The sequence below is a fragment of the Podarcis melisellensis genome (assembly GCF_964234715.1).
Source record: "Podarcis melisellensis genome assembly, chromosome: 6".
Lineage (NCBI taxonomy): Eukaryota > Metazoa > Chordata > Lepidosauria > Squamata > Lacertidae > Podarcis > Podarcis melisellensis.
Window position 1 is genome coordinate 41650917 of NC_138538.1, and position 24660 is coordinate 41675576.

Consider the following 24660-nt stretch of genomic DNA (forward strand, 5'->3'; position numbering starts at 1 on the left):
CACTTCCGCGCGCCTCTACGCTTGAACTTGGCGCGCGTACGTTGCTGCTGACCTTTCTTTCGACCGCTACACCACCCCCTGCTCTGCTCTCCACCCTTTCCGGCTGAACACCCTGCTCCAACCCCCTCTCTCTGTTCTCTCCTAATCCTGCTCCCTCCGAGAGGCTGACGACTCCACCCCCTTTACTCCGTTCCGGCTGAGACGTCTCTTGCTTCCTCTGTCTTCCACTGGGCTCCTCTCCGCTTCTCCCTTCTCCTCCCCTTTGCTTGATTAAGGTAACCCCCTTTTGAGAATCCTCTGACTCGCTGCTCAGACTCGTGGATTCCCTCAGAATTCCGTCATCTTCTTCCTCATCCTTCTGCCCCTCCTCCCACTCGCTCTCCGTCTCCTCTGTCATCTCCTCCTCTCTCCCAGAAACCCTGACATCATCCATGGAGCTCTTGTGAGAAATGGAATTTCTCAGCATAAACAACAAATATAACCCAGTCTGGGGTGGAAACATCACTGTGGGTTGGTTTAAATCATGGATGAGGAATCTGATATCCTCCAGATATTGTTGGATTCCAACTCCTATCAGTTTCAGCCAGCCTGTCCTGTGGTCAGGGATATGTAGCCCAACAACTTTTGGAGGCTGGAATACAGGTTTCCCATGGTTTGAATGCTTCATCTTTCTTATATGATGGGCCTTTTCTATGTGTTAGGAAATCAGTGTTCCACCCAGCATTCCTCAGCCTAACAAACGCTATGTTATCCTGTGCTATTCCTCCTGGAATTGGTTGTGGTTTTGTGAGTGATTTTGTGAGTGTTTTGTGCACTCCATCAGTAGCCTTCCTTCCTAAACCTTTCTCTTTCATTTCCCAAAGGCCTCACGCTCCTCTCGGAAAGGGATTGCTTTTGGGAAGCGCTCCAATTCCATGAAGAGGAATCCCAACGCTGCAGTGACTAAGAGTGGCTGGCTCTTCAAGCAGGTACATTGCAGAGGTTATTGGGTACCCAACCATCATCTATCCATTCATGTAACTTTAAGATGGAGAACCAGTGGTCCTCCAGAAGTTGGGGGACCACAACTCCCACCATCCCTGAACATTGGCTATTCTAGCTGGGGCTGATGGGAGTTGGAGTCCATCAAATATCCAGCGCCACAACTTCCTCTGTTCCTAATGTAGCCCAAACTTTTCCTCAGCCAAGGACACAATGGAAAACTTAAGTCTCAACTATTTGGTATCCACTCCACTTGGAATCTTATCCAAACAACCACATGCACTTGTAACTGAGAATACTGGGCATTGCTATCCTGTCATCCACTTTGTTAGGATCTCAACTTGATTTCAGAGGTCTTCTGGGTTGTTTATCTGGAAATCCCCTAAGAATTCCAGTGACACCTTGTTTCTGCTGAGCTCAGCACCAGCTGTTCCATCTCTTCATGGGAAGCTTTTCAAACTTCTACAACTCTTTATTGCACAGTGCTGTAAATGCTGTGGCCTTGATTTGCTTTCAATATCTCTTTATAGGCGAGTTCTGGGGTGAAGCAATGGAATAAGCGCTGGTTTGTGCTGGTGGATCGCTGCCTTTTCTACTACAAAGGTATGTAGAAGAAACAAGGTCTGGTGTGTAGGCACTTTGAGTAACTCACAAGTGCTGAAAACAGTGTGAAAGCAAAGCCATAAATTATGCCTTTATTTAGTCAGGAGCTTGCGTTCATCTCCATGCTTTGGCTGGTCTTTTCCTATTGGAGTCCAGTGACCTGTATCAGCAATGTGTTCATCTGATGAAGATGGCATACAGCCTCTGGAGAAATGCTGGCATTTAAACTGGCATGAGTAAACACAAAAGCAGCTTTCAACAAGTCATACAGTGATGTCATGGGTATTAACCAATGGGTGTCTGTGATACTGGCAAAGTCACCTTCTATGTGAAAAAAGACTCATTCTTTCAGGGCCAAAAAGTGTAGTTTACCAGGAAGTGGGATCATTATTTGAGTGCATGTAAAACACTGCAATGACAGTGGCACAATCCCTCTGGGTGAGTCATAGCTTTGGGGAGAATTCTTTCTCCCTCCCACCCACATATATGCCCATTCTGCCTTTTCTCCTGTGATTGTTCTGCAGACTGCCAGCATTCTGCCTCTTCTCTGGTTGCCCAATTTGCTCAGAAAATTTCAGCACAAAATGAATCTCAACAAACAGAGAGAGACAATGTTGTGGTGTATCTGAGGGCTGACTGCCCCTTCTCAGTGTTTTATTTTACTGTTGGAAGAGAAGGACAAATGGGTGGGAATCTCTGGTAGACACTTAAAGCTAACACGTACAGCAACTCTGACTTGATTTGACAATGCACTGAGAAATCCCGTCCCTGGTTGTATAGCCTTCCATATATCTGGCATCAGCATGGCATTTTGCAGCTTTAGGAGATTACACATGAGGCAGAAAATGTTTGTTAGTAAACATGCCTCTCTTTCCTCCTCTCTGCATTATGGTAACTTCTAATGCAAGGTGTGTGATGATAAACTGTGGAAGGGAATGTACGTTTCATTATGTCTTCGAAGGCCAGACAGCTATTGCCATATTTCTCTGGAGCAGATGGCCTGGATCATTGGTTCTTTCTTACACAGAGGATATGTGCTGACATTAACATTCACACACACACCCTTTTGTCAATCATGCTTTCCTCTGAAAAAGGGCTGGCACTGGTCCTTCAGGCCAGAGTTTAGTGAACTGGACTTGTAATGGTACAAAAAAGGCTAAAGAGGCTTGTGAGGTGCCTATAAGATAAGGGCCTCCAGTCCATGAGGTGTGTGGTTTATTTCAGTCCTTGGATGACTGAAAAATGCCTAATGAGAATTCAGAATTTCAGTGCATTTTCATCTTCAAATATTGGTATGTGTATGTATGTATGTATGTATGTGTGTGTGCGTATTCAGGGATGGGGGATTTGTTGCCCTACTTGTTGGACTCCAACTCCCATCATCTCCAGCCAGCAAAACCCAATGGCCAGAGATGATGGGAATTGTAGTCCAACATATTCTGGAGGGCTGCATGCTTCCCATCTGTCACAAACCCGCAACATACATGGGGGTTACGTTCCAGTGATCATACCTAAACCAAAATCACATATAGTCAGAACACACTGGGTTCAATGGTGGGTGGGATTGTCAAAGTCATTTTCCCCAGAACTCTGTCCCCTTTCTCATTTTGTTTTGTTTTGTTTGGTCATGCGCACAAAGCTGAATGTGCACAAGTTAAATGTGCTTAAGTTGTGGGCTTACTGTACATTCATATATACATACATATATAGGGGGTGTGTATGTATGTATATATGTGTATAGATTTTATATTTATATATAAAAATAAAATCTGCCTTACAACCTTTGGTTCTCGGAAACCTGTTGCCTGAACTCCTCTCTGGCAGTGAATGTAGAAGGTGGGGATGAATTATTAACTAGACAGTATTGTGAGCTGTAAATGTAACTGATATGTGTGTGAGGGTGCTTGCCAGCCTGAGACAGAGACAGTAGCAGGCACAGATGTGACAGGGAGAGGAGCCATTTTCCCCAGGTACGTAGATGTGTAGGCCCACTTGGGGCAATTGTTGTTCTTGACGCTCCAGCTCTTATTTTGCCAGTAAGGGGAATCCTTGGCTTCTTCTTTCCCACTGATGGTGGTGAAGGAGCCCATTTGTGTGAGACCTTCCACAGCGACAGCATTTCTAGCTTGTTGGCTGAGAGAAGGGGATGCCTCCGTATGTGTCTAATTCTTTGATCTCCCACCTTCCTTCATGCAGACGAGAAGGAGGAAAGCATCTTGGGCAGCATCCCACTTCTCAGTTTTCGGGTTGCAGCTGTTCAGCCGTCAGATAACATCAGCAGGAAATACACCTTTAAGGTCAGTAAATGGTTGAGGTTCTCACAGAGGGGGCAGGATGTTCTTGAATGCGCAGCTAGAAGTGTGGTTGGAAGCTGGAAGCTGCTCTGCTCTAGCTGTGTGTTGGTATCAGAAGTGGTCCTTAGGCGCCTCTTAGGCTGTGGTGCTTGTGACCCTGTGAATTTGGTCCTTAAAGGTGGGCAGGTGACTGGCGACTGAATGAAGAGGTATGAGCAAGTTACACAGACCATATACTTGTCAAATATTATGTGTAAATAACTGGATGAGTGTACAGCTCAACTGTTGAATGCACAGATACACAGATTGTACACTTGTTGAATGTAACACATGAACACATCTTTTGTAAGACTTTATTCCCTCATTTCCCAAGAGCGTGGTATCCTAGCGTTCCTTTCACCACTTGGTTATTTTAATTTTGACAACTTTCCTTTGTTGTGAAGTCTTTAAGGGACTGGGACATGAACCTAGAAGTATCCACTTCAAATCTCACTGCAGCTCAACAGGTTTGAATTTAGGAAAGCCATTCTTCTGTTACCCTCAGCCTGACACCTATGCAATATGAGAATGATAACACGGACCTACTACCTTTCAGGGCCATTGTAACCGCTGCTGACATGTGTGAAATGTATTGAATAGTTATTGCTGATGATGATGCTCACGATACTGATGATGGGGGACATGAGGCTGGGGAGGTTATTAACCTTAAACGCAATGCAGCCCTCCTGAGGTTGCTGGACTACAGCTCACATCAGCCCTGACCCGGAGCCATGCTGGTTGGGGCTGATGGGTATCGGAGTCCAGTAACACCTGAAAGGCCACAGGTTTCCTGTCTGTCCCTAAGTATTGCAACAGGAAGTAATGAGCAGCACATTCAGGGATACCATCACCCACTTCTCATTTTCCTTTGGAAGATGTTCTTTCATAGAAGTCTTCTGTGATACTGGAAGATTGATCTGCAGTGGTCTTTAGACACAAGACTGAGTTGTTGTTGGAGATTCTGGTTTTTTGTTCTTTAAAAAGCGCAGTTCTGTGTGGTCCCCACCAAGCTGCCTAGGAGAGATATTCACGCCCTCTGACTAATAGCACTGAGGAGTTGTTGCAGAGGGAGGACTGGCCAAAAGGGAAGAGCACAGCAGCTAAAGTACATTATTTCCGGATGCTTGACTGTGGTCCCTCAAGCTTGCTTGCAGGGACTTTGAGGCTGTTTCTGAGCCTCAGCATCTGAGAGGGAAGCACGTCTTGTTGACAGACATATTTACTAGGAAGGCTGTGCATACAAGCCGGAAAAATGCTGAAGAGCTGCAGGAGCCCTCGCTGTTCTCATTTATCAAACCCACAATGGTAGTTGAGCTCAACTCAAAGGCTGTGGGTAGGAGTCTCACATTGGACATCTGGGAGGAGGAACCCTTTGCTTAATTTTGAAATGTTGAAAACTATCTTCCATACATTTTTCCCCAAACAAGATTTTAATATTTATTTGCTTGTTTATTTCTAAAATGGTTGATTGTGCACAGGGCATTGTTGGGTGGTGGAGGAGAGGTGCTTTGCCAGTGGACATTATTTTCTTCCCTTTTAATACACAAGTACTCATGCTGTACAGTCTTGGGAAACACTGACCTTGGAAAATGCTTTAGATTGTTAAATAACTTAGTTTCACAAAAAACATTGCACGGGACAAGGAATGGTGTTTGTAAATGTGCCTTATTCATATATTTATCCATTACATATGTATATTTCTCTTTCTCCCAATGAGTTTGGGGTGGCATTCTTGATGGCCTCAGAGATTATGGCTTTTCCCCTCCATATGAGGATGATGACTGGACCCAGATCTCCCTGACCCAAGTGCTGCAGTCTAACCTAGCCTTTCCCAACCTGGTGCTCTCCAGATGCTTTGAACTGCAACTCCCATCCCTCCCAGTTAGCACAGACGTTGTAGTCTGAAATATGTGGCGGGCATCAGGTTGTGGATGGCTGCTCTAACCAATACGCCACAGGGGCTCAGTTTCATGCCTATTATCCAGTGAGTGGCTGAATTTTTCTAGTATGCGGGAGTGGCACATCCAATTTTGCTCATATCACAGCCTAAAGCTACTTGGTCTGCCTTTGCTCCTCGGAGTTGCCACAGGTCTGAATTCCTGCATGATTCAACTAACAGGGGAGGTATAGCAGGTGCTGATTATTTGAAATGCATGTGCCTCTTCAGCCAGCCCCACTTTGGAAGGAAAGCCTGAGCATTTGCCCCTTAGTCACAGAAACATTCCTTCTGTCCTGATGGTGGGTGATGCCTCCTCGCACTAGAGCAACAGCAGCAGCTCTCTGCCCTGCTGCACTAGATCTGGGGGGAGCAGGTGGGGAGACTAGAGGTGATGTAAACATGCCATCCATGCAAGGGACATTGCAGGAAAGAGGAGAAGTCATCCCCAACATTGCAGGAAAGAGGAGAAGTCATACTAAGGGATGTGGCACTGTTCCAGGAGTACCTGCACAACTCCTTGTTGCTGGAAGGGTGTCACACATTGGTTATTGTGAGTTAGTTTTGAGGGATGAACAAAGAAGAGCTGGGAAGCTTTGCCTGGACTACCAAGTTGCTTTTTGCTGTAACAGCCCAAGGCTGAGTCAATATATTTATGTGCCAACTTTTTTCATGTGCAGACTCACACATCCAGTTTCCCTTTTGAATGAGGGATACAGATCCTAAGTCTCTAAACAATGTGATCTAATACACAACATCATGTTTCCTGTTTTTTAAAAAAGCATAAATAAATCAGGGACATTGAAAATTAATGAGGGAGAGTTTAGAAACACTAGCTTCAAATCGGGGTGCTTGAGAGGTCTTCCTACCTATGCAAAACAAATCTTAGTAGACCCAATAAGATTCATGATGTGAACACAAACCAACCAATCCATACGTTACATTCCTAAATCATTTTGTTTATAGGCATCCCTTTAGAGGGCTCTTCCATTATACTGCATGCAAGCTACTTACTGCTTGTTGAAATAGCACCATAAAGCTCTAGTTCAGATGTCCCAGGGGTGTGCTATGGTATCTATGCTCTCTTAATGAGAATAAATGGAACTGAAATGGGACAGGGATGTTTTAAGAACCAGAAACTATTGATATGTGGGGTTGTTTTTTTACTAACATTCCTGCCTGCCCCATAGAGGGGGAAGAGAAAAGAAGAATGTTTAGCTAGAGATGCTGTGGCTCCATTAGAAACAGATGAGCTTTGAAGTATGCTTGTCTGGGCATCTTGCCTGCCTCTGGCTCAGATGTGCGCACAGGGACCCTCTTTTCTCTCTATAGTGTCACCTTGAGAAGAAGCCTGAGCTTGCCCTCTGGAAAGCTTTATTGGCACCAGTGGTGTTGGATGGGCTGTCAGATCCCAGATTACTAACAAAGCAAGGATCCGTTTTAGGGCACAAGCATCTTCATTTGGGTCCTACCGCACCGAGCTTTGATAAAAAAAGTGTTGTCCAACCACTCCAGTGAAGTAGGGATTTGGGTCACATTTACATGCTCCCCTCAGCCTGGAGATACTTCTAAGAACTCAATGTGCACCCATGCTGCAGAGGACTGATGATACCATTATTAATGATCTGTTGAGCACTTTGGGTAAGGAACCTTATAGTTGGGTCATAGGCATCCTTATGGCATATTATGGGGCTGATTACCAAGTAAGTATGGCTTTCAGTCTTAGATGCTGATTCTTGTAGCATCCCCCAGATCCAGACATGTGTTGATTAGTAAGGTAGCAGAGAATAGTCTCTGGTTGCTTCTGTGTTTTGTTCCTTTGTTTATTATTAAGGGGGATTAGATAACCAACCCACAATAAAGTTTCTCGTAGGATGGATAGACTTAGATTGTTCCGAATAGATAGACCTAAATAGTATTGTTCATTTCCTTCATCCCACATTCATGCTGCAATATTGTTTATGGCATGCCCTGCTGCTGCAACCCTTGCATATCTGCATTTCCCCTTGCCTAGCAGGATACTGGCTCAGGCCTGTTCCATGGGCTGAGATGGAGAGGAATCGGCTCCCCCAATTTTCTCTTTGATTATTTTAAGCTCAAACAGGGCCAATGTGATCCTTCAGCCTTAGACTCATAATGCATCTGGCATGTGCCCAGTTACACAGGACGCTGTAGTATACTGAGTCAGACCATTTGCCCATCTATCTCGGTATTGTCTACATTGACCGGCAGCATCTCTCCCAGAGTTTCTGGCAGGGAACATTCCCAGCCCTACCACAGATGCTGGGGATTGAACCCGGGACCTTCTGCATGCAAAGCAGATGCTCTGCTGCTAAGCTACAGCCCTTCCAGTTCTGCTTCAGCTTCCCTTCCACGGCAGTCAACTCTGCTCCTGCTACGCTTCGCCTGCTTGAGACTTCTCCCCATTGGATTGCTTGTTGGGTGTGGCTGACCTGTTCTCTGTCTTCCCTCTTTTTCCGCGTGAGGATGCCCCCGGACAGGAGATCTCTTCTGATAACCCGTCTGCAGTGCCATCACCCAGGCACCAAATAGGTAGTATTTTCCTTCCTTTTCCAAACGCATGCATGCCAGAAAGGAAAGACAAAGCTTGGATGAGTGCAAATTGTCCCGCATGCTTTATTCACCTCCAATCATTTCCCAGATAAAATTGCAGTGAGGAAATCCTGGATTTCTTCATTAGGCTCATCAAACACCTAGAAATTCCTAAACAATGGAGACTGGTGAAAGTACAGAGGTATGTAACCTAATGACATTGCGCAATCTCGGAATATGTCTGCCTTGTGTTATATGTCTTCATAATAGCCAAGCTTTCAAACCTAATCCTTGGCTCTTGGTGTAGAGTATATGTACTGAAGATATTGATCTGGCTCAGCAAAATGTCAGTCAAAAAGGCAGATTTGCAAGAACCCTCAGATCTCACTAGGTTGATGAGTGGCCACTGATCATTAACCAAAATTGATGGGCAAAACTAAATAAATGAATAAATTGTGCTGTACGTTTCTTCTGAAATACATTCAACTGAAATAAAATAATAATAAAAATCACTAAGAGGGGAGTTTTCTTACATAACGAAAACCAAACAAATGTGAAAGCACAAAACCAGAAAACTATACTGTAATACAAAATAAGGTGTTCATGATAAAAGGGAAAGGAAAAGATCTGGAAAGATTTCAGTGTCAATTGAATGGATATGTTGCAAATGATAGAAGCGTCAACAATAAGCTGGTCCAATTTGGGTTAAGAGTTTGGATTGGAAATATTTTTTATCTGGGCCTGGAGCCATATTAAGGTCTGGCCTAGGATGGTATTCTTTGAAGATGTTGGGTGCCAACATTTCGATGCTGTACAAGACATGTCTTTGTTTTTTGCAAGTCTTCATCTCCTATATACACCTCAGAGACTAAGAATCAAAGCAGCATGATATATAAAAACCATTTCCTAGGCTTTGCTGCACTCTAGCAAGATGGGAAAATGGCCTCTGCTAATAAAGAGGGATCAACCCTAAGCGGCTCTCAGTGATTTCTGTGGAGCAAAGATCGACTGGATATAACATTGAACTGGAGAAGATGTTTGATGGCACATACAAGTGGCGTATATATCCTTGGAATGGTGCCCTGATAATTCCTGCCTCTTGAAGGGCTTCTTCCTATAGTCAAATAAATATGGTCAGTCTGCAGTTGAACTATTGGCCTATCTAGTCCAGCATCCTATTTTCACAGTGGCCAACCCGTTGCCTGTTGGAAATCTGCAAGGAGGACATGAGCGCTGCCCTCCTGAGGTTACCAGCAACTGGTATTCAGAAGCGCTATTGCCTCCAGAGCCACCACCTCCATGTCTAATCCTCTTTTCAAGCCGTCCAAGTTGGTGGCTGTCACTGCCTCCTGTGAGATAAGCATTTGGAAAGGAATACAAAAGTATTTTCTTTTCCTATGTTTCATCAGGAAGGCAGATTTAAATACCAAGGTGGTTGGATCAGTAGATCCATAGGAAATCTCACTCTTGTTTTGACTCAACATAGGGAGCTATAGTTGACCCTGACTCCCATATTGTCAGTCTCCAGCCCCAGTGACTTTTTATAGGGGAGGGGATACAGTGTCCCCCCATTTTTGCAATGGGTGAGGCAGCCAAATCATTAAAATGTAAAGGGATACACACCTCCCCTTGTTTCTGGCCACAGTTAAAACCATTGTCATTAGTTAACAAGTACTCCAGATAATATTAGGCAACATAGCTTTTATTCAGTGATGATGCATTTATTTTAATTTATTTGTAAAACTTCTATCCCACATGTCACCATCAAGTAATCTCAGGGTGGGCTTACAACAATAAATACATTAAAACCATCAGAAAATATTAAAGCACCTATATTACAACAATTCAAAGTTGCAACAGCATTCCTAACCACCACTTAGAAAAAGGCAGTTCTACTTTACTACCTCTCCAGAAAGCTAATGGAAAAAAGAGCATTTTCAATTCCTTGCATGCATGCACAGGTGTACACTGATCTGGGGTGATGGGTTCTATGTTGAGGTTGATTTTTGCATGCTATTCCTCTGCTGCATGTGGACCCATGCATGTAAACAAGTGTATTGGTGTTGGAAACGGGGTTGGTAGGCAGGTGGGAGGGGCCTTTTCCAGCAATGGGAGGGGAGGGGTTTGCATGTTGCTGGGTGGGTTTAATGAAGGTGTCTCTGGATAGGAATTTTGACCTTTGGTGTCACTCCTGTGATTAAGCTGCTCAGAAACTGGGATTTATCAATATATTAAAAGGCAAATTTTCCAGCATCCTGTTCTCACAGTGACCAATCAGATGTCTGGGGGGAACCCCTCCCCAGCAGGATTCAAACACAAAAGCACTCTCCCTCCTGTGGTTTCCAGCAACTGGTATTCAGAAACATAGCTGCCTCCAAGGAATAGCCATTGATAGCCCTCTCCTCCATGAATTTGCCTAATCCCCTTTTAAATCCACCCACCACCACCAAGGACAAATGCATATAAAGCTAAACTATAGCCATTATGGCCTAAAAACATGCTTTTTCACTTCAATTTTCCCCAGCTGAAAACTAGAAAATAAAAGTTGGTTGAAACTATAGTAGCCAATCCAGTATATGCTGGAAATTATGCCAAATGAAAGAGGGCACAATTTATCCTATAATCCTTGGTGACCTCAAGCTAATGCTGCAGAGACTAATTGGTGACTTCTCTTCTCTTCTCTTCTCTTCTCTTCTCTTCTCTTCTCTTCTCTTCTCTTCTCTTCTCTTCTCTTCTCTCCCCTTTCTCCATTTCTACCTGCTCCACAGGTGACTGTGTGCTGGATGGAAGAGACACCAGGGAATAACAAGAAGTCCCTCTCTCCCCAGGCTGAGCACGCAGGCATCCGGACTTACTTCTTCAGTGCAGAGAACAACGAGGAGCAGGAATCCTGGATTCAAGCCATGGGTGAAGCTGCCCGGGTGCAAATCCCACCTGCTCAGAGGTCAGTTATTGGGGGGGGGGAATCTATGTAGCATGTGGTCCAAAACTATAGGGGTAACCAAATAGCACTCTCTAGATGTTGTTGGACTATAATAGTCAACGTCCTGAGATCTCAGTTGGCATTAGCTATGTCTTTGGAAAAACAGTAAAGTAAAAGCACCCAAAAAATTATGGTTTCTCCCCCCCCCCTTAAAGGATCAAAGTTGTTATCATGGCAAAAATCAGAACTAGGCTAGATTTCCTTACAGTCCACTGTATAATCTCCCATTTTCACGTTATCTTTTTATTATCCCCACCTAAACTAGGAGGGCGCCCTACTAACTTTTGATCAAAATAATGCAAGGAAAGCAGATCCTGTCATCTGTTGCAATAAATTATGCTTTAATTTTTTATTACTTTGAAATTTTATTTTATGGGTTAGTATTGTTTTCATTTTGAATTGGGGAGGCACCATAATCTTTTAGTGCTTGGGACAACTGGGGTAGCCCGGGGTGTTCTATTGCGTTCAAGTCACATAGTTTCTCTGCCTCTCCATTAAGATGTTTCCTCTGGTCCTTTAAATTTGTGAGACCAAGTCATCGTTATAAGTAAGGTTCACAGATCCTGCAGAAAAGTATGGAAACTCTCTAAAATAGGTAACATTTAAAAGGCATTGAGGCTCTTTGAATGGGATGACAGGAAACATAGCTTTGGAAATCAACTTGAAAAAGAAAGCTTATTGGGAGAGTGCAATGTCTAGTGTCCCCCCCCCCCTCGGGGCCATATCAGAGCTACAAAGTTAGCAGCAATGTGCTTTCAGGAGGCGAACTAGAATCATTCATAGGCTAGTGCACATTTTCTATGTTGTTCAGAATGAGAGCCATGACCGTTTGTGGCCATTTCTACTTTCCCATGCTTATCAGGCACGAGAAGACTGATTCTGAGAACATCCCTCCCAGCAGGAACCACCAGCACCACCACCACCGCAGTGTCCCTACCAGAGAGGCTGCCAAAACTGACCCAGAAGCCAAGACCAGAGGTGAAGGAGACGGGCGTGGCTCTGAGAAGATTGACAGGAAAACCGAGCGAACTGAGAGCAAGAAGGAGCCTCTGGTGAAAGCCAACGGCATTGGCAGCCAAGAAATGCCCTCTGAACCTGGAAGCCCTTATCCTGATGCTTCCCGCCTGCCTGCTGGAGTGGAGAGGTCCACTCAGCCAAATGGCTGGCAGTACTCATCTCCTAGCCGGCCAGGCAGCATGGCCTTCCCACAGCACGATGGTGAGAGTGCTATGCCTCGTCGGAGTTTTGCTCCGCGCACCAATCCTGAGAAGATTGCCCAGAGGAAGAGCTCCATGACACAGCTGCAGCAGTGGGTGAACTTGCGCCGTGGGGCTCCACCTCCTGAGGATCTCCATAGGTGAGGTGATTCAAGCTAGGCATGGATATAGCTTTTCTGCAAATTAAATAAGGGAGGAATCCCACTAAACACAAGGCATCACATCTGCATTATGCACTTATAGGAGTCTTAAGAGCTATGGCTTCCCACCCTCCCCCAAGGGTCTTGGAACTGTAGCTTGTTAAGGACTACATTTCCCAGGATACTTTAGGGGAACCCATGATTCTAAGGGCTCATCCACACTTATACCTTTTGCCCCTTGTTTTCTAGGTGCAGGTCTGCGCTTTAAAGCTCCATGTCCAAACACTTCTGCCCCCTTTTTTTGCCACATCGCTTTCCCTATGAAATCCCATTCTTTAACACTGAATCAGAACAAATGGCAATTTCAGTTTTCCTCAGACTACCATTTGCTCTGATTCAGCAGTAAAGCATGGGCTTTTGTGGTGAAAGAGGTGGTTTTAAATGTATGGTGTGGATATAATCTGAGAGAAGGTTAGAAAGTGATGTGTACACTTCAGGTTTAAATCAATATAGTTATTGTGATTCTCCCCTCTTCTCCCAACCAGAGGGTCCTAGGAGGACTGTAAGTGCTGAGGACATTTCATTTTTAACTGTCCCAAACCATGTGGCAATTCCACATGAGAGCTGTAATATTTGTGAAACGGATTGGCCCAGTTGTGTGGAGGAGGCTGTTCAGCACAGTGCTACGAATCTGCTGTGCTAGCATGGGTGGCTCACATGATACAAAGGTACAGAGCCCTCTTGTATAAAACTGCTTCCATTGGGAAGTGTTTCTTATGACCTCTACATGGAGGCTGCAACATTGGAATCTCCCCTGACAAAGAACCAGAGCTTTAACCCAGCAGGCATCATGGCTTTCATCAGAATTGAACCCTTTAATCCTCAGTATGCTTTTTATTTCTTTTTTGAAAAGAAAACTTAATACTATGTTACTCAAGCAGGCAGCTCATTTGCAAAGAAAATATGTGCAGCCTTAATCATTAATAAGGATAATAATTCATGACACACCAGCAAACAGCATTAATAGTGAGAAGATATTGTGCCATCTCTGCTGTTTAATCTGCAGTATAGTTGGGGGGTAAGAGGGAACCACTAGGACGTAAGTATGAAAAATAAGATCTGCACTAGATTTATATCCTCTGCTCTAATAACTGCTATAATAAGAAATCAGTCGAATCAAAAATTAAAAAAGGAGTGGAAATGTTTTGATGAATATATGGCAAAATATTGCTCAAAAAAAGATACGCTAATATGCCTAGGTTAAAATGTGAAGTACTGGATGGAAGAAAAAATAGTAAGGAAAGATAATAATAATATATAGATGATTTGAGAAGATTGTAGAATGCAAAGATTATTGTAAATTGTATAATGTGGAGGAAATCGAGTGGGGGTGGAGGGAAGTGGGAGGAAGGAGAAAAGAATATAATATGATGGGTTCAGGAAATAGAAATATAAAGGGATGGGGGGATGGGGAGGAAATGGTGTTGGCTTTGGCACATCTGTATTGTAATGCAATATGTGAAAACCAATAGAAAAAAGAGAGAGAAAAGAAAAATAAGATCTGCACTAGATTTATATCCTCTGTGGATTTTGGTACAAAGATAGAAAGATGGGTAAGGTAGGGCAGATGATGCTAAAATTGCTTTGCAAACTCAGGGTTTGCATTTGTCGTCCTCATTCTTTCCTTCTGGCCGTATAGCCCCACCAGGTTCTACCCGATGTCCCGAAGAGTCCCTGACTACTATCCCCCCTACTCACCTCAGTACTCTGAAGATTACCAATACTACCCTCCTGGGGTGCGTCCCGACAGCATCTGCTCTATGCCTGCCTTTGAGCGTGTGAGCCCTCAGTGGACTGTCGACGACAAGCGCCACTCCTTCCGCAACAGCGGCTCCTACCAGCTGAGGGACTGGAAAGAGCAGCCAGGCTACGGCAGGCAGGACGTTCCCATCTGGATGTCAGGCCCGACCCGGCCGCCCGTATACTATGACGAAATGGATGCCGCCTCAGGCTCCTTGCGCAGGATGTCCCTCCAGCCTCGCTCCCGGTCGGTCCCCCGCTCGCCGAGCCAAGGCTCCTACACTCGAGCCAGAGTATACTCCCCTGTCAGGTCGCCGAGCGCCCGCTTTGAAAGAGTGCCTCCCCGGAGTGAGGAGATTTATGCGGAGCCGACGACATACATGATGAGGCGATCGGTCAGTTCACCAAAGGTAACCCTCCCTCGTGGTCTCCGCTCCTACCTTTGGGGCTTCCTGCCACTCTTTGGGGGAGTACTGAAGCTGCGCACTGAGGGAATATTAGCACAGTCTTAGTGACCTCATTACCTGTGTTTGTATATGCTGTGTATTGAGACTGAGGAGCATTAGGAAGGGTGAGGGGAAATTACCATGGCAGGAGTGGGAAGGCACACTAGCTTTGATGAAGGTGAGGAGAGGCAGTCATGGACAACATCGGTTTTTTCTGTTGAGGGCTGCATTTCCTCAATTGATTACTTGTTTTGGCTCATGTGCCAGTGTTGGGCAGAGCCAGAACTGATGATGGCTGGAGCCAGAGACAAAACTATTCTGGGTTAACTGATCTGGAATGGAGACCACCCTGCTTCCTCATGGTTTAGAATTCCCTATTCAATGCATATCTAGTTAGAAACAAGTCCCACTGAGTGTGATGGCGTTACTTTCAAATAAATAAACAGAGAACTTTTTTTTAGTACCAAAGACCAATGCAGCCACTGCTCCGGAAAAAAAGTAAGAGTAAGTCTGACCGATATATTATTCAACAGTTTAGGGAGGAGAAAAGTCTTTTCCCCAAGGCCTACAACCAGGGGAGAAGTTTTTAAAACCTACACATATAAAAGAAAATACGACATCTTCCAATTCTGTGTTTTATTTCACTTGTCCCAGAAATAAAAAATAAGAGTCTGGGCCAGACTCAGTTGAAACATGAGGTATAGGGGATTCAGAACTCCCAATTGAATTGAGGTACTGGAGTCGCATGTTCAGGCTAAACAGAACTGGCACGTTAACTGTGCCGGGAGCACACAGTCAGCACGACATGTTGAAAAGGTTGCTGGTGAAACTTTAGAACATGGTTCATTGTGCAGACCAATATTAGTGAGTATCAGGCAGAACTGAGGGTGAGAGCAGCCCAGGAACTGAGTGGCATTGGAGGTTCCAAGGGTAGGAGCCTGGGGGAAAACCTGCCCCTTCTTTTCCTCTTCTCCTAACAGAACTGTACTCCCAGCTTGTAGAACCAACTCCTCTTTTCCAAGAGCATCTTAGTTGTTCTTATGTCTTGGCCACAACTCCTTGGCCCTCCTACCATTGACCTGTCCCTCACCCTGACCGAATAACCCTGGGCAATTCCTTTGACTTGCCTGTTGTCTCCATTGTGGGCTGTGCCAACTGTTCCGTATTGTGGGGAAAGGTAGCATGGACTATGGTCACCCTACAGTGATATGAGCCTTCTTCATGCATGTGTGTGGTTTCTTCTCTTTCCTCAGTATGATTATCTGGGTGACAGGAGGCCTGTCCCTGCAGGAATGTTCCCCTTCAACTATCCAGCATCCCCTACGGTCCACGACAAAATGGTATGTCCCATTGGCATCCCAGCATTCCACTAGGGATGCTGGGTTTCCTTCCCAAGGTTGGGATCTAATTCAGAGGTGGGGTGAAGGATGTTATTATGCAATGGGCAATTTCTTCCTGGACATGAAACCACTGTCCTGTAACAGTCATATTCTCTAGTGTTTCAGTCTACAGGGATATGTTAGCTGTGTGAGACCAGCAGTGTGAGACCAGTCTGGATATGTAATGCACCGTGACTATGCAAACTGACAGATAATTCTGTTGAAGACAGGGCTGCCCTTTTTTGGCAGAGCAAGGAGGGAAATAGGCATGTGATTTATAGAGATTGTGAAACAGCTCCTGTTCACACATTCAGCCCCCAGTTTTTACATTCGGTGCTTTGTTAGCATCCTGCAAGAGGAGTAGTATGTAATGTAAAATGGGTCCACCCACAGTTGCCCAGAAGCATCATCCATGTGATTCTCCTTTTTCCACAATTAATAAATAAAAAGCTTCAATCAGGAGTTAAAGCAGAGGCTTCCTTTCACATCACAAGCTACATCTGCATGGCAGAACGGAAGCCTCCATCCTGGCTTGCCCACCAGGCCACTGTGGAATATAAACTGAGGCACAGTGCTCATTGCTGCTGCAAGCTTAACTCAAACATTTCCCTTTAGTGATCATGAGCTGCTGTTCAGAGTTTTGACCTAGCAACTTGGTACCATTTTGCTCCCCTAAATCAGGGGTGGGGAACCTGTGGCCTTCCCAATGTTGTGAGACTCACATGAACCTCGGCCATTGTAGCCAATGGTCCAGGGTTGATGGGAGCTTGAGTCCAAACAACTTCTGGAGGACCACAGGTTCCCAATCCCTGTCCTTAAATGAGCAGCACCTTGCCCATTGCTACAGTGGCAACCCTAATGCAGAAAAGGGCTTGTTGGAAGAGCACATTTTTCCTCTGGGATTCCTCCCCTATTCCAAGGATGTATTGCTTTGGCAGCCCATAAAGAAGAGGTGGAGAGAGCAAAAGCCGGGGCAGCAATACTGGCAAGCACTGCCAGAGCTTGCAATCCTCCAGTATAGTTTCTGGGACAGTGCAAAATTGGGTGAGCTTGAAAAGGACATGCAGAAAGCCCTGTTCCCTGTTGCTGGCTGTCGTTTCTTTCAATGCTGTATTTTCCTCACTCCTTCTTGCTTCTCTCTTTTGTTTGGTTATTTCACTGCGGGGGCGGATCCATGTGGTGGGGGCAGAAACCACTGTGAGTGGGACTCTGCCAAGTGAAACTGCCAACTTCCATTTGCTCCATGCCAAGGTTCTTGACCCTGCCTGACACCTTTCACCTATGAGAGCAACCAGTAATTCCTGGACTGGATTAAGGTGCCCTGCGGAACAGATTCTAGTTGCACGGACTGTTGCACGCAGCTTCTCCCCTCACTCCCCCTGCCTTCTCACCAGCTATGCACACAAAGCGGATGCATGTGGCTGAACCAGGAGTGCACTGAGATGATCCTGGTATCACCGAGCACATCATGGACAGTCTCTCTCATAGCAGGTGCTCTGTCCCCATCTCCAGCTGCTTGGGGGGGCAAATATCTGGTGGCAGGACTAGATGTGGAATGCGGGTGCAGGCTAGCTCCTTTTTAATGAGCAGTGCTAGCAGTCTGGACTCTTTGGCGATCGCTCGTTGCTGAGCAAGATTGTCTACCATGAACACAGTCTTAGTAGTGTGTCCGTAGGTGACTGTGAAGGCCAATTCTGGACCCACATGTCCTTCCACAGTGGGGACATAGGTTTCTGGGCGGGAGTTGATCACGTTGAGGATTTGCCAAATGTGCCTTCCTCTTAGCTCATTTCTTCCCTTCGTCCTGAGTCTGTGCTTCTTCAAAGTCCCCGATGCCTTTGGTAAAGGCTGTTCTCCAATTGGAGCGCTCCAGCAATCTGGACACATATCTGTTAATTACAGACACAGAGCTCAGGCTGCCCAGGCCTGATAGTAAAGCTTCTGTGTATTTAGAAAGAGACAAATTGTTTCCAAAACAGATCAAAATAATTTCTGTCTATATCTGAGAAGTAGTTTACTTGGGTCAAAAGCACACTGTTGGTGTCACGCTTGCAGAGAATAATGTACAGGAGCACCATTTTTGTAAGGGTCCCTTGGTATGGTGCTCCTAACTTTCTTGCCAGGTGAAGAAGCTGTAGGGAGAAGCTGTAGCTATGCTTGCTGTCTCGGGTGATAGCTCAGTCATAGAGCATCTGCTTTGCATGCAGAATGTCCTAGATTCAATCCCTGACATCTCCAGGTTGATCTGTGAGGGACCATGTCTGAAATCCTGGAGAGACATTTCCAGTTAGCATAGATGGACTACTGGTCTGGCTTGGTATATGGCAGCTTCCTGTATGCCTGTAGCTAGAATAGGTAGACCATCCCCAGCTTTTCCAATGGACATCCACGTAGAGGCTAGGTAGAGATTGAGTAAAAGCCAATTTGCATGACCCAAAGTGATGCCCTAGGAATGTAGACTGAGTAAATCTGTGCAGAGTTTGACGTGTGCAGAATCCGCTGTTTGTTTCAGCACGCTGCCAGCTTTCAGCTTAGCCAGTTTTTGCTGCACAGTTGTGAAGCCGTTGAAAGGGTTGCTGAGCTTTTGGAAGAGGCCATATGCGTGGAGCCAATAGCACAATCCCTTCTTCCCCTGCAGAACTCTGAATGGATGTGCTGAGCCCACGTTCTCAACATGCCATTTTTGGCATAAAGACTGTAGAGCAGTCACTGTGGACGAGAGAATTTCCACCTAATCCTAGGCTTTCAAAGCCAGGTGCCTTGCTGGGAAAAATGTGGGAGTGCTAACTGCGGGGACAAACCTACTGGTAGCAAACTTTGCCTCTGCAGCAGGAGTGAATTAACAATTCTTATAGGCCTATGCCACCAATAAATCAGATTATAATAATGGCTTAATGGGTATTACGGGTGCTACATTGCAATGAAAAGTGAGCCCTGTTTGGAGCAAATGTGTGTGGGCTTCAAGTCAAAGTGTGCTTGTGCACCAGCTCCGTTTCAGACCTTCCCATGTTGGCAGGAGGACTATAGCTCAGTGACAGCGCATCTGCTTTGCATGTAGAAGGTCTCAGGTTCAGTCCCCAGTATTTTCAGGTAGGACTGTCTGAAACCCTGCAGAGCTGCTGCCAGTCAGTGCAGATAGAACAGAGGGCTTATCCACACTTACCTTTTGCCAGGCACAGGTGCTCACTTTAGCACTCCATGGCCCAGCATTTTGTTATTTTTGTCTCAAACTTTCCCCTTGAAACCCTGCTCCTTAAAACTGAATCAGAGCAAACACTAATTCGGGTTTTCTGCGGATTGACGTTTTCTCTGACAGAGCTTTTTGAAGAGCAGGTTTTTGCAGGGGAAGTTCTGGAGCAGGAACGAAAAGGCACTGGGACACAGAGCTTTAAATTGTGGACCGTGCCTGGAAAGAGCGGAGGAAAGGTGTGTATAAGCCCTGTGCTAGATGGACCTGCAGCCTGACTCAGCAGAAGGCAGCTTCCTCATCTGGAAGGTCTGAAGAGGAACTCTGAGTGCGTTCAGTTGAACATGCTGAGGATCCTCCTTCACGCTGCATGTGGGAAGGTCTGCAGTGAAGCCGGCGCATGTGGGACTGTTGGAGTGAGGCTTGTGTGTGTGCATGCCCCACCCCACCTTTAGCCCACAAGCATTCAACCCAGATACCCTCAAAGGGCTACATTCCTTACTGTTGGGGGAGAACATTAATATATTTTATCAGCTTGATGGCCTACTCCAGTGGCCTGGAGGAAGGTAGCATGGCCCTCTTGTTAATCCACACCTGTCCAGCAGAAGGTGACACATGGGATGGGGACAGAGCACTGACTATATGAGAAACTGCCAGGATCTCCCATTGAGAGTCCCTCTAAGGCAGCCTTCCCCAACTGGTTGCCCTTGCAGATGTGGATTACAACTCCCCGTTGTTGCGGTCTGAAACATCTGAAGGGCACCTGACTGGGGAAAGCTCCTCTAGGGAATATGTCCTGGGCTAAAAAGACCGCTGAGCAGCCATCACTCACCCCACCCACCTACCTGGAAAAAAATGCTTGTGAGGCTGACTGTTCCCTTTCCTGTCTGGGGAGCTCTGTGCCTCTCTTGAGCTAAGTCGCACCTAACTGCTTTTGCTTCTTCTTTGTTTTTGTTTGTTTTTGTGTTTCCATTTTGCCGCATGCCTAATGGCTCCTGATAGGATGAACTTTTAGACCTTCAGTTGCAAAGAAACCTAGAGTATTTGGATCAGCAGGTAGGCCAAGCTGGCTGTCTCCCTCTCACTGCTCCCACCACATTTTTGCCTCTTGTCCTGCAACCCCCGCTGCCCCCTCCCCAGCCGTGCTGTCAGGTCAGTGTTGCCTTTCCCTCTCCCCTTTACCCTTCCTCCTCCCCAACATCTGTCCCTCTCCTTCTCTTGGCATTGCGGCAGCACTAGCGGGTCAATGTGGTTTGTTCCTTTCATCTTTCTTGTGGACAGTGACACGTTTGTGTGTGTGTGTGTGTGTAGGGATGAATTGGGGAGGGACAGCTGCTTTGCTTCCTTGGACATATATGGATTCTGCTGCGCTGCAATTGCAGCCGTTATTATTGCCGTATTTGGTGACTGTTGTTGGATTTCTGTGCAATGTTCCACACTAGTCTGCAGGATGTAAGCAGGATTTAGGGCAGGAATCAACTCTGTTGATAAGAGTGTAATCATGACCCTAGAACTCTGGGTGGCAACCTGTGTGTGGGTTTGGTTTTTTTTTAATGTGATCTGTATTTGAATTTAGTTTGCACTCTGCCCACTGATTCATTCCATCCCAAGCAGGGTTATTTTAAATACAACACTCAGCGCTGTCACATCAGCACCCAATGCTCTCATGCAGTTGCTGGCAAGACCCGCTGGCACCAATGCCTCCTTTGTTCCCTCTCACTCTGGCCATCTTGCCTTCATGTTCCCCCAGCTGCAGGCTTATCTGGTGACAGTGGCTTGATCTGGGAAGTTGCCTGTGTGTGTGTGTGTGTGTGCAAATTTCCTACTGTGACATGGAGTACCTGATGTAGCGTATGGCCCTAGGGCTTCATGGGAAAGAAATGCAGCAGGTGGCTTTCATTCAAATATGGATCTTGTATCCAAAGAGCTAATGAATTTCATGTTGGTGGCAGAAGACTAAATATTTCTTAGTATTGGATAAATACTGAAGGAGTAACCTTAGAAAAATGGTATTGAAAATTATGCTTTGTGGCAGAATATTAAACTCACCCTTTGAAAGTAATGAGAAGCTGAGACAATACAGAATATTTTTCTTTACTATCAGGTATGATTTTAAAAAATGTGGATATGGGAAGATGAGTATCAATACAAAGAAATTAATAATGACAGAAACTTTGAAAAATGCCTGCATTACTGTTGAGCAGTAGATATTTCTCTTTGTATTTGGTTCATTGGTCATTGTTAAGTGTGCATTGTCAAGGTGTGCCACTGGATGACTGTGAAGCCACTCTGAGAACTGTAGATCCACGAGGGAAATTGGAGTCTCCTATGGGGGAAGCCATGACTGTTTAAAGTGACTGATGTGGCTTTAAGTGTGTAGTGCATATCAGGCCTTAGACTTTGCCTAAGCCATCTAGGTCAGACCATTACAACATATTGTGGCAGTAAACCCCATAATTTAACTATGAGCTTTGTGAAGAAGTACTCCTGGATCTTCTAGCGTTCTGCTTCATTGACTGACCCCAGGTTCAAGAATGATGAGAAGGGCAGCAAAAAAAGCCTTCTCTCTATCCACACTATTAAGTTTTATTCTCCTTTGTCATGTTCCCTCTTGCTCAATCCCCCCCCAAACTAAAAAATCCTCCAATTATGTGCTCTGCAGATGTTTTGGCTGGGGCTGAATGGGAGTTGTAGTCCAAACCAGCTGTTGAGAAGCAGGTTGGGGAAAGCTGGTATGTGACATTGCCTACACACTCAGCTATCTGACTCATTTAACCTTATCCAACTTTTGGATAGTCAAAATTGGGTTACGGTTTGGGAAAGAACAGACCTGGGTGTTTTTAAAAAAAATAAAAATAAAATCATTCAGGTCAGGTACTTCATGTTTAAAAAACAGATGGTTAATCTGAGGTATTGAATAACTAAGCATCAGATATCTAACATATATGTATTTTGTGTGTAAGAATGTTTAAGTATGTAAAGGTGTGCTAATCAGAAAGAATGGTTTAGTGTGCATATGAAATGCGTGGGGCGGGGGCAGAAATCAATAATATAAAACCAGTTTTTACCGTAATGGTTTTGTTAAAAAACAACAAACCCATGAATATAAAGCAGCTCAGTATACTGTGATAATTCAAATACCAAGCAACTAACCCAAACAGCCTTCCCCACAAGCTTTGCCTTGAGCTGAAACAATCTTTCATGCACATTTTGTCATGTTAAGGGACACTTGCTGACCTACCCTTAGAGAAACAGGGAAAGAAACCCCTTTTGGGAGAACATCAGCAGACGAGATTAAGCTGGATTTTTTATATACAGTATATATAATGAAATCTCATTGTAAGTGCTGATGGATGTCTGATGCTGGCCTGCAAAAGTCTGCATTTCAATAAGCAAGCCTGCTCCAGAGACAATCTCATTACATCTTTGGAGTCAGTAAATCCCCCATCAGTAGAGTAATCATGAAGATGTGCTTGTGTCTGTGTTGGACTGAAGCCACTGAGGAGGAGGCGGCACTTAAAAGTGCTCTGGGTTGGGCAGCCGTTGTTGATAGTAGACTTTTCTCCCTATAAAAAAGGATTCTTCAAGGCTTTCCATTTCTTTCTGTTCCCCTTCTGACCCACAGAGAAAGACTGATTTAAAGCAGCACAATGAAATGCAAGCTTCAGAACCCTATTTGTTTGTTATGCCCTGGTGCCTTCTGTTTGAAAGTGCATTTTGTGTGTGTGTGTGTGTGTGTGTGTTTATGTAGAGAGAGAGATAGCACCATCAGCTTCACTTGACTAATGGAGAAGTATGTCAGCCAAATATCATCTGACTCTTGGGATTTTTGTTTAAGCAACTGTTTTATTATTATTACTCCATTCCATAAAACCTTATGGAGTTGGAAGGAATTGCAAGATATCTCTCTCTCTCTCTCTCTCTCTCTCTCTCTCTCTCTCTCTCTCTCTCTCTCTCTCACACACACACACACACACACACACACACACAGTAGTTTCAGGCACACATTGCTTCTCCCCCCCTTCTTCCAGAATCAATCTGTGTAACCTAGGCTACAGTGTGCTCTGAGCATGAAGGGGATGCACAGTGGAAGGAACTCTTCAAATCAAACAGCTCCAGATGATTCAAGCAAACAAAGGCACGAAAACCAAACAAGCAGATTCCCACCAGGAGCTAGAGGGGCTTATAGAGACTGGCTCAACTAGCCCTGCATTTCTGGGGAAGAGAGAAAAGGAGGGGCCTCTGGTCATCAAAGAAAGTTCTCCTGTTTAATAAGCAGAAGTAGCTGTTTGCTGAGTAAGCCCCCCACCCCCCGGGCTGATGGTCTTTTTGTAGGTGCATCCTGCAAAGTGTTCTCAACACAATAATAGTACATTAAAAGGTAAAGGGACCCCTGACCATTAGGTCCAGTCATGACCGACTCTGGGGTTGCAGTGCTCATCTTGCTTTGTTGGGCAAGGGAGCCGGCGTACAGCTTCCGGGTCATGTGGCCAGCATGACTAAGCCGCTTCTGGCGAACCAGAGCAGTGCACGGAAATGCCATTTATGTTCCCGCTGGAGCAGTACCTATTTGCACTTTTGATGTGCTTTCAAACTGCTAGGTTGGCAGGAGCAGGGACCGAGCAAAAGGAGCTCACCCCACCATGGGAATTTGAACCGCCGACCTTCTGATTGGCAAGTCCTAGGCTCTGTGGTTTAACCCACAGCGCCACCCGCGTCCCTAGTGCATTAGCAATGAATTTATTCTGCTTTCATTTGTTCTTTGACGCTGCCCCGTGCTACCACTTAATTGCTATCTGGAAGAGCTATAGGGCAACAAAAGCAGGAGGAAAATGAACCAGGGTGTTTGTGGTATAACAAGTCGCAGGATTTCAGCGGGGAATTAACAGCATATGCACGGATCAGAAATGATGCTGGTGGACACAACACTTCTGCAGGCACAAACAGTGTTGAAAGTGGGACAGCCCTGGTATCATTATGATTTTGCTTATCCATTACATTTGCACCCGCCTTTCCTCCAAGAAACTCAAGGTGGTGTATATAGTACTCCTTCTCCTTGTTTTATCCTCACAACAACCTTGCAAGGTAGATGAGGCTGAGAA

At 45.3% G+C, this 24660-nt stretch overlaps 1 protein-coding gene across 17 annotated transcripts in view; it reads left to right on the plus strand.

Moving 5' to 3' along the window:
• PLEKHA6 (pleckstrin homology domain containing A6) overlaps positions 1-24660 on the plus strand; it is a 185965-nt gene that overhangs the window by 125018 nt on the left and 36287 nt on the right. For 7 of the 17 annotated variants that reach the window (XM_081914529.1, XM_081914544.1, XM_081914534.1 and 4 more), the window contains 8 exons: positions 864-968; positions 1512-1584; positions 3781-3881; positions 11175-11350; positions 12252-12746; positions 14446-14956; positions 16246-16332; positions 20561-20614. In XM_081914529.1, the coding sequence (XP_081770655.1) occupies positions 864-968; positions 1512-1584; positions 3781-3881; positions 11175-11350; positions 12252-12746; positions 14446-14956; positions 16246-16332; positions 20561-20614 (1602 nt within the window). Of the gene's footprint in view, positions 1-863; positions 969-1511; positions 1585-3780; positions 3882-6341; positions 8407-11174; positions 11351-12251; positions 12747-14445; positions 14957-16245; positions 16333-20560; positions 20615-24660 lie in introns of those variants that run through there. The other 10 variants (XM_081914539.1, XM_081914538.1, XM_081914543.1 and 7 more) reach the window with 6 other exon arrangements.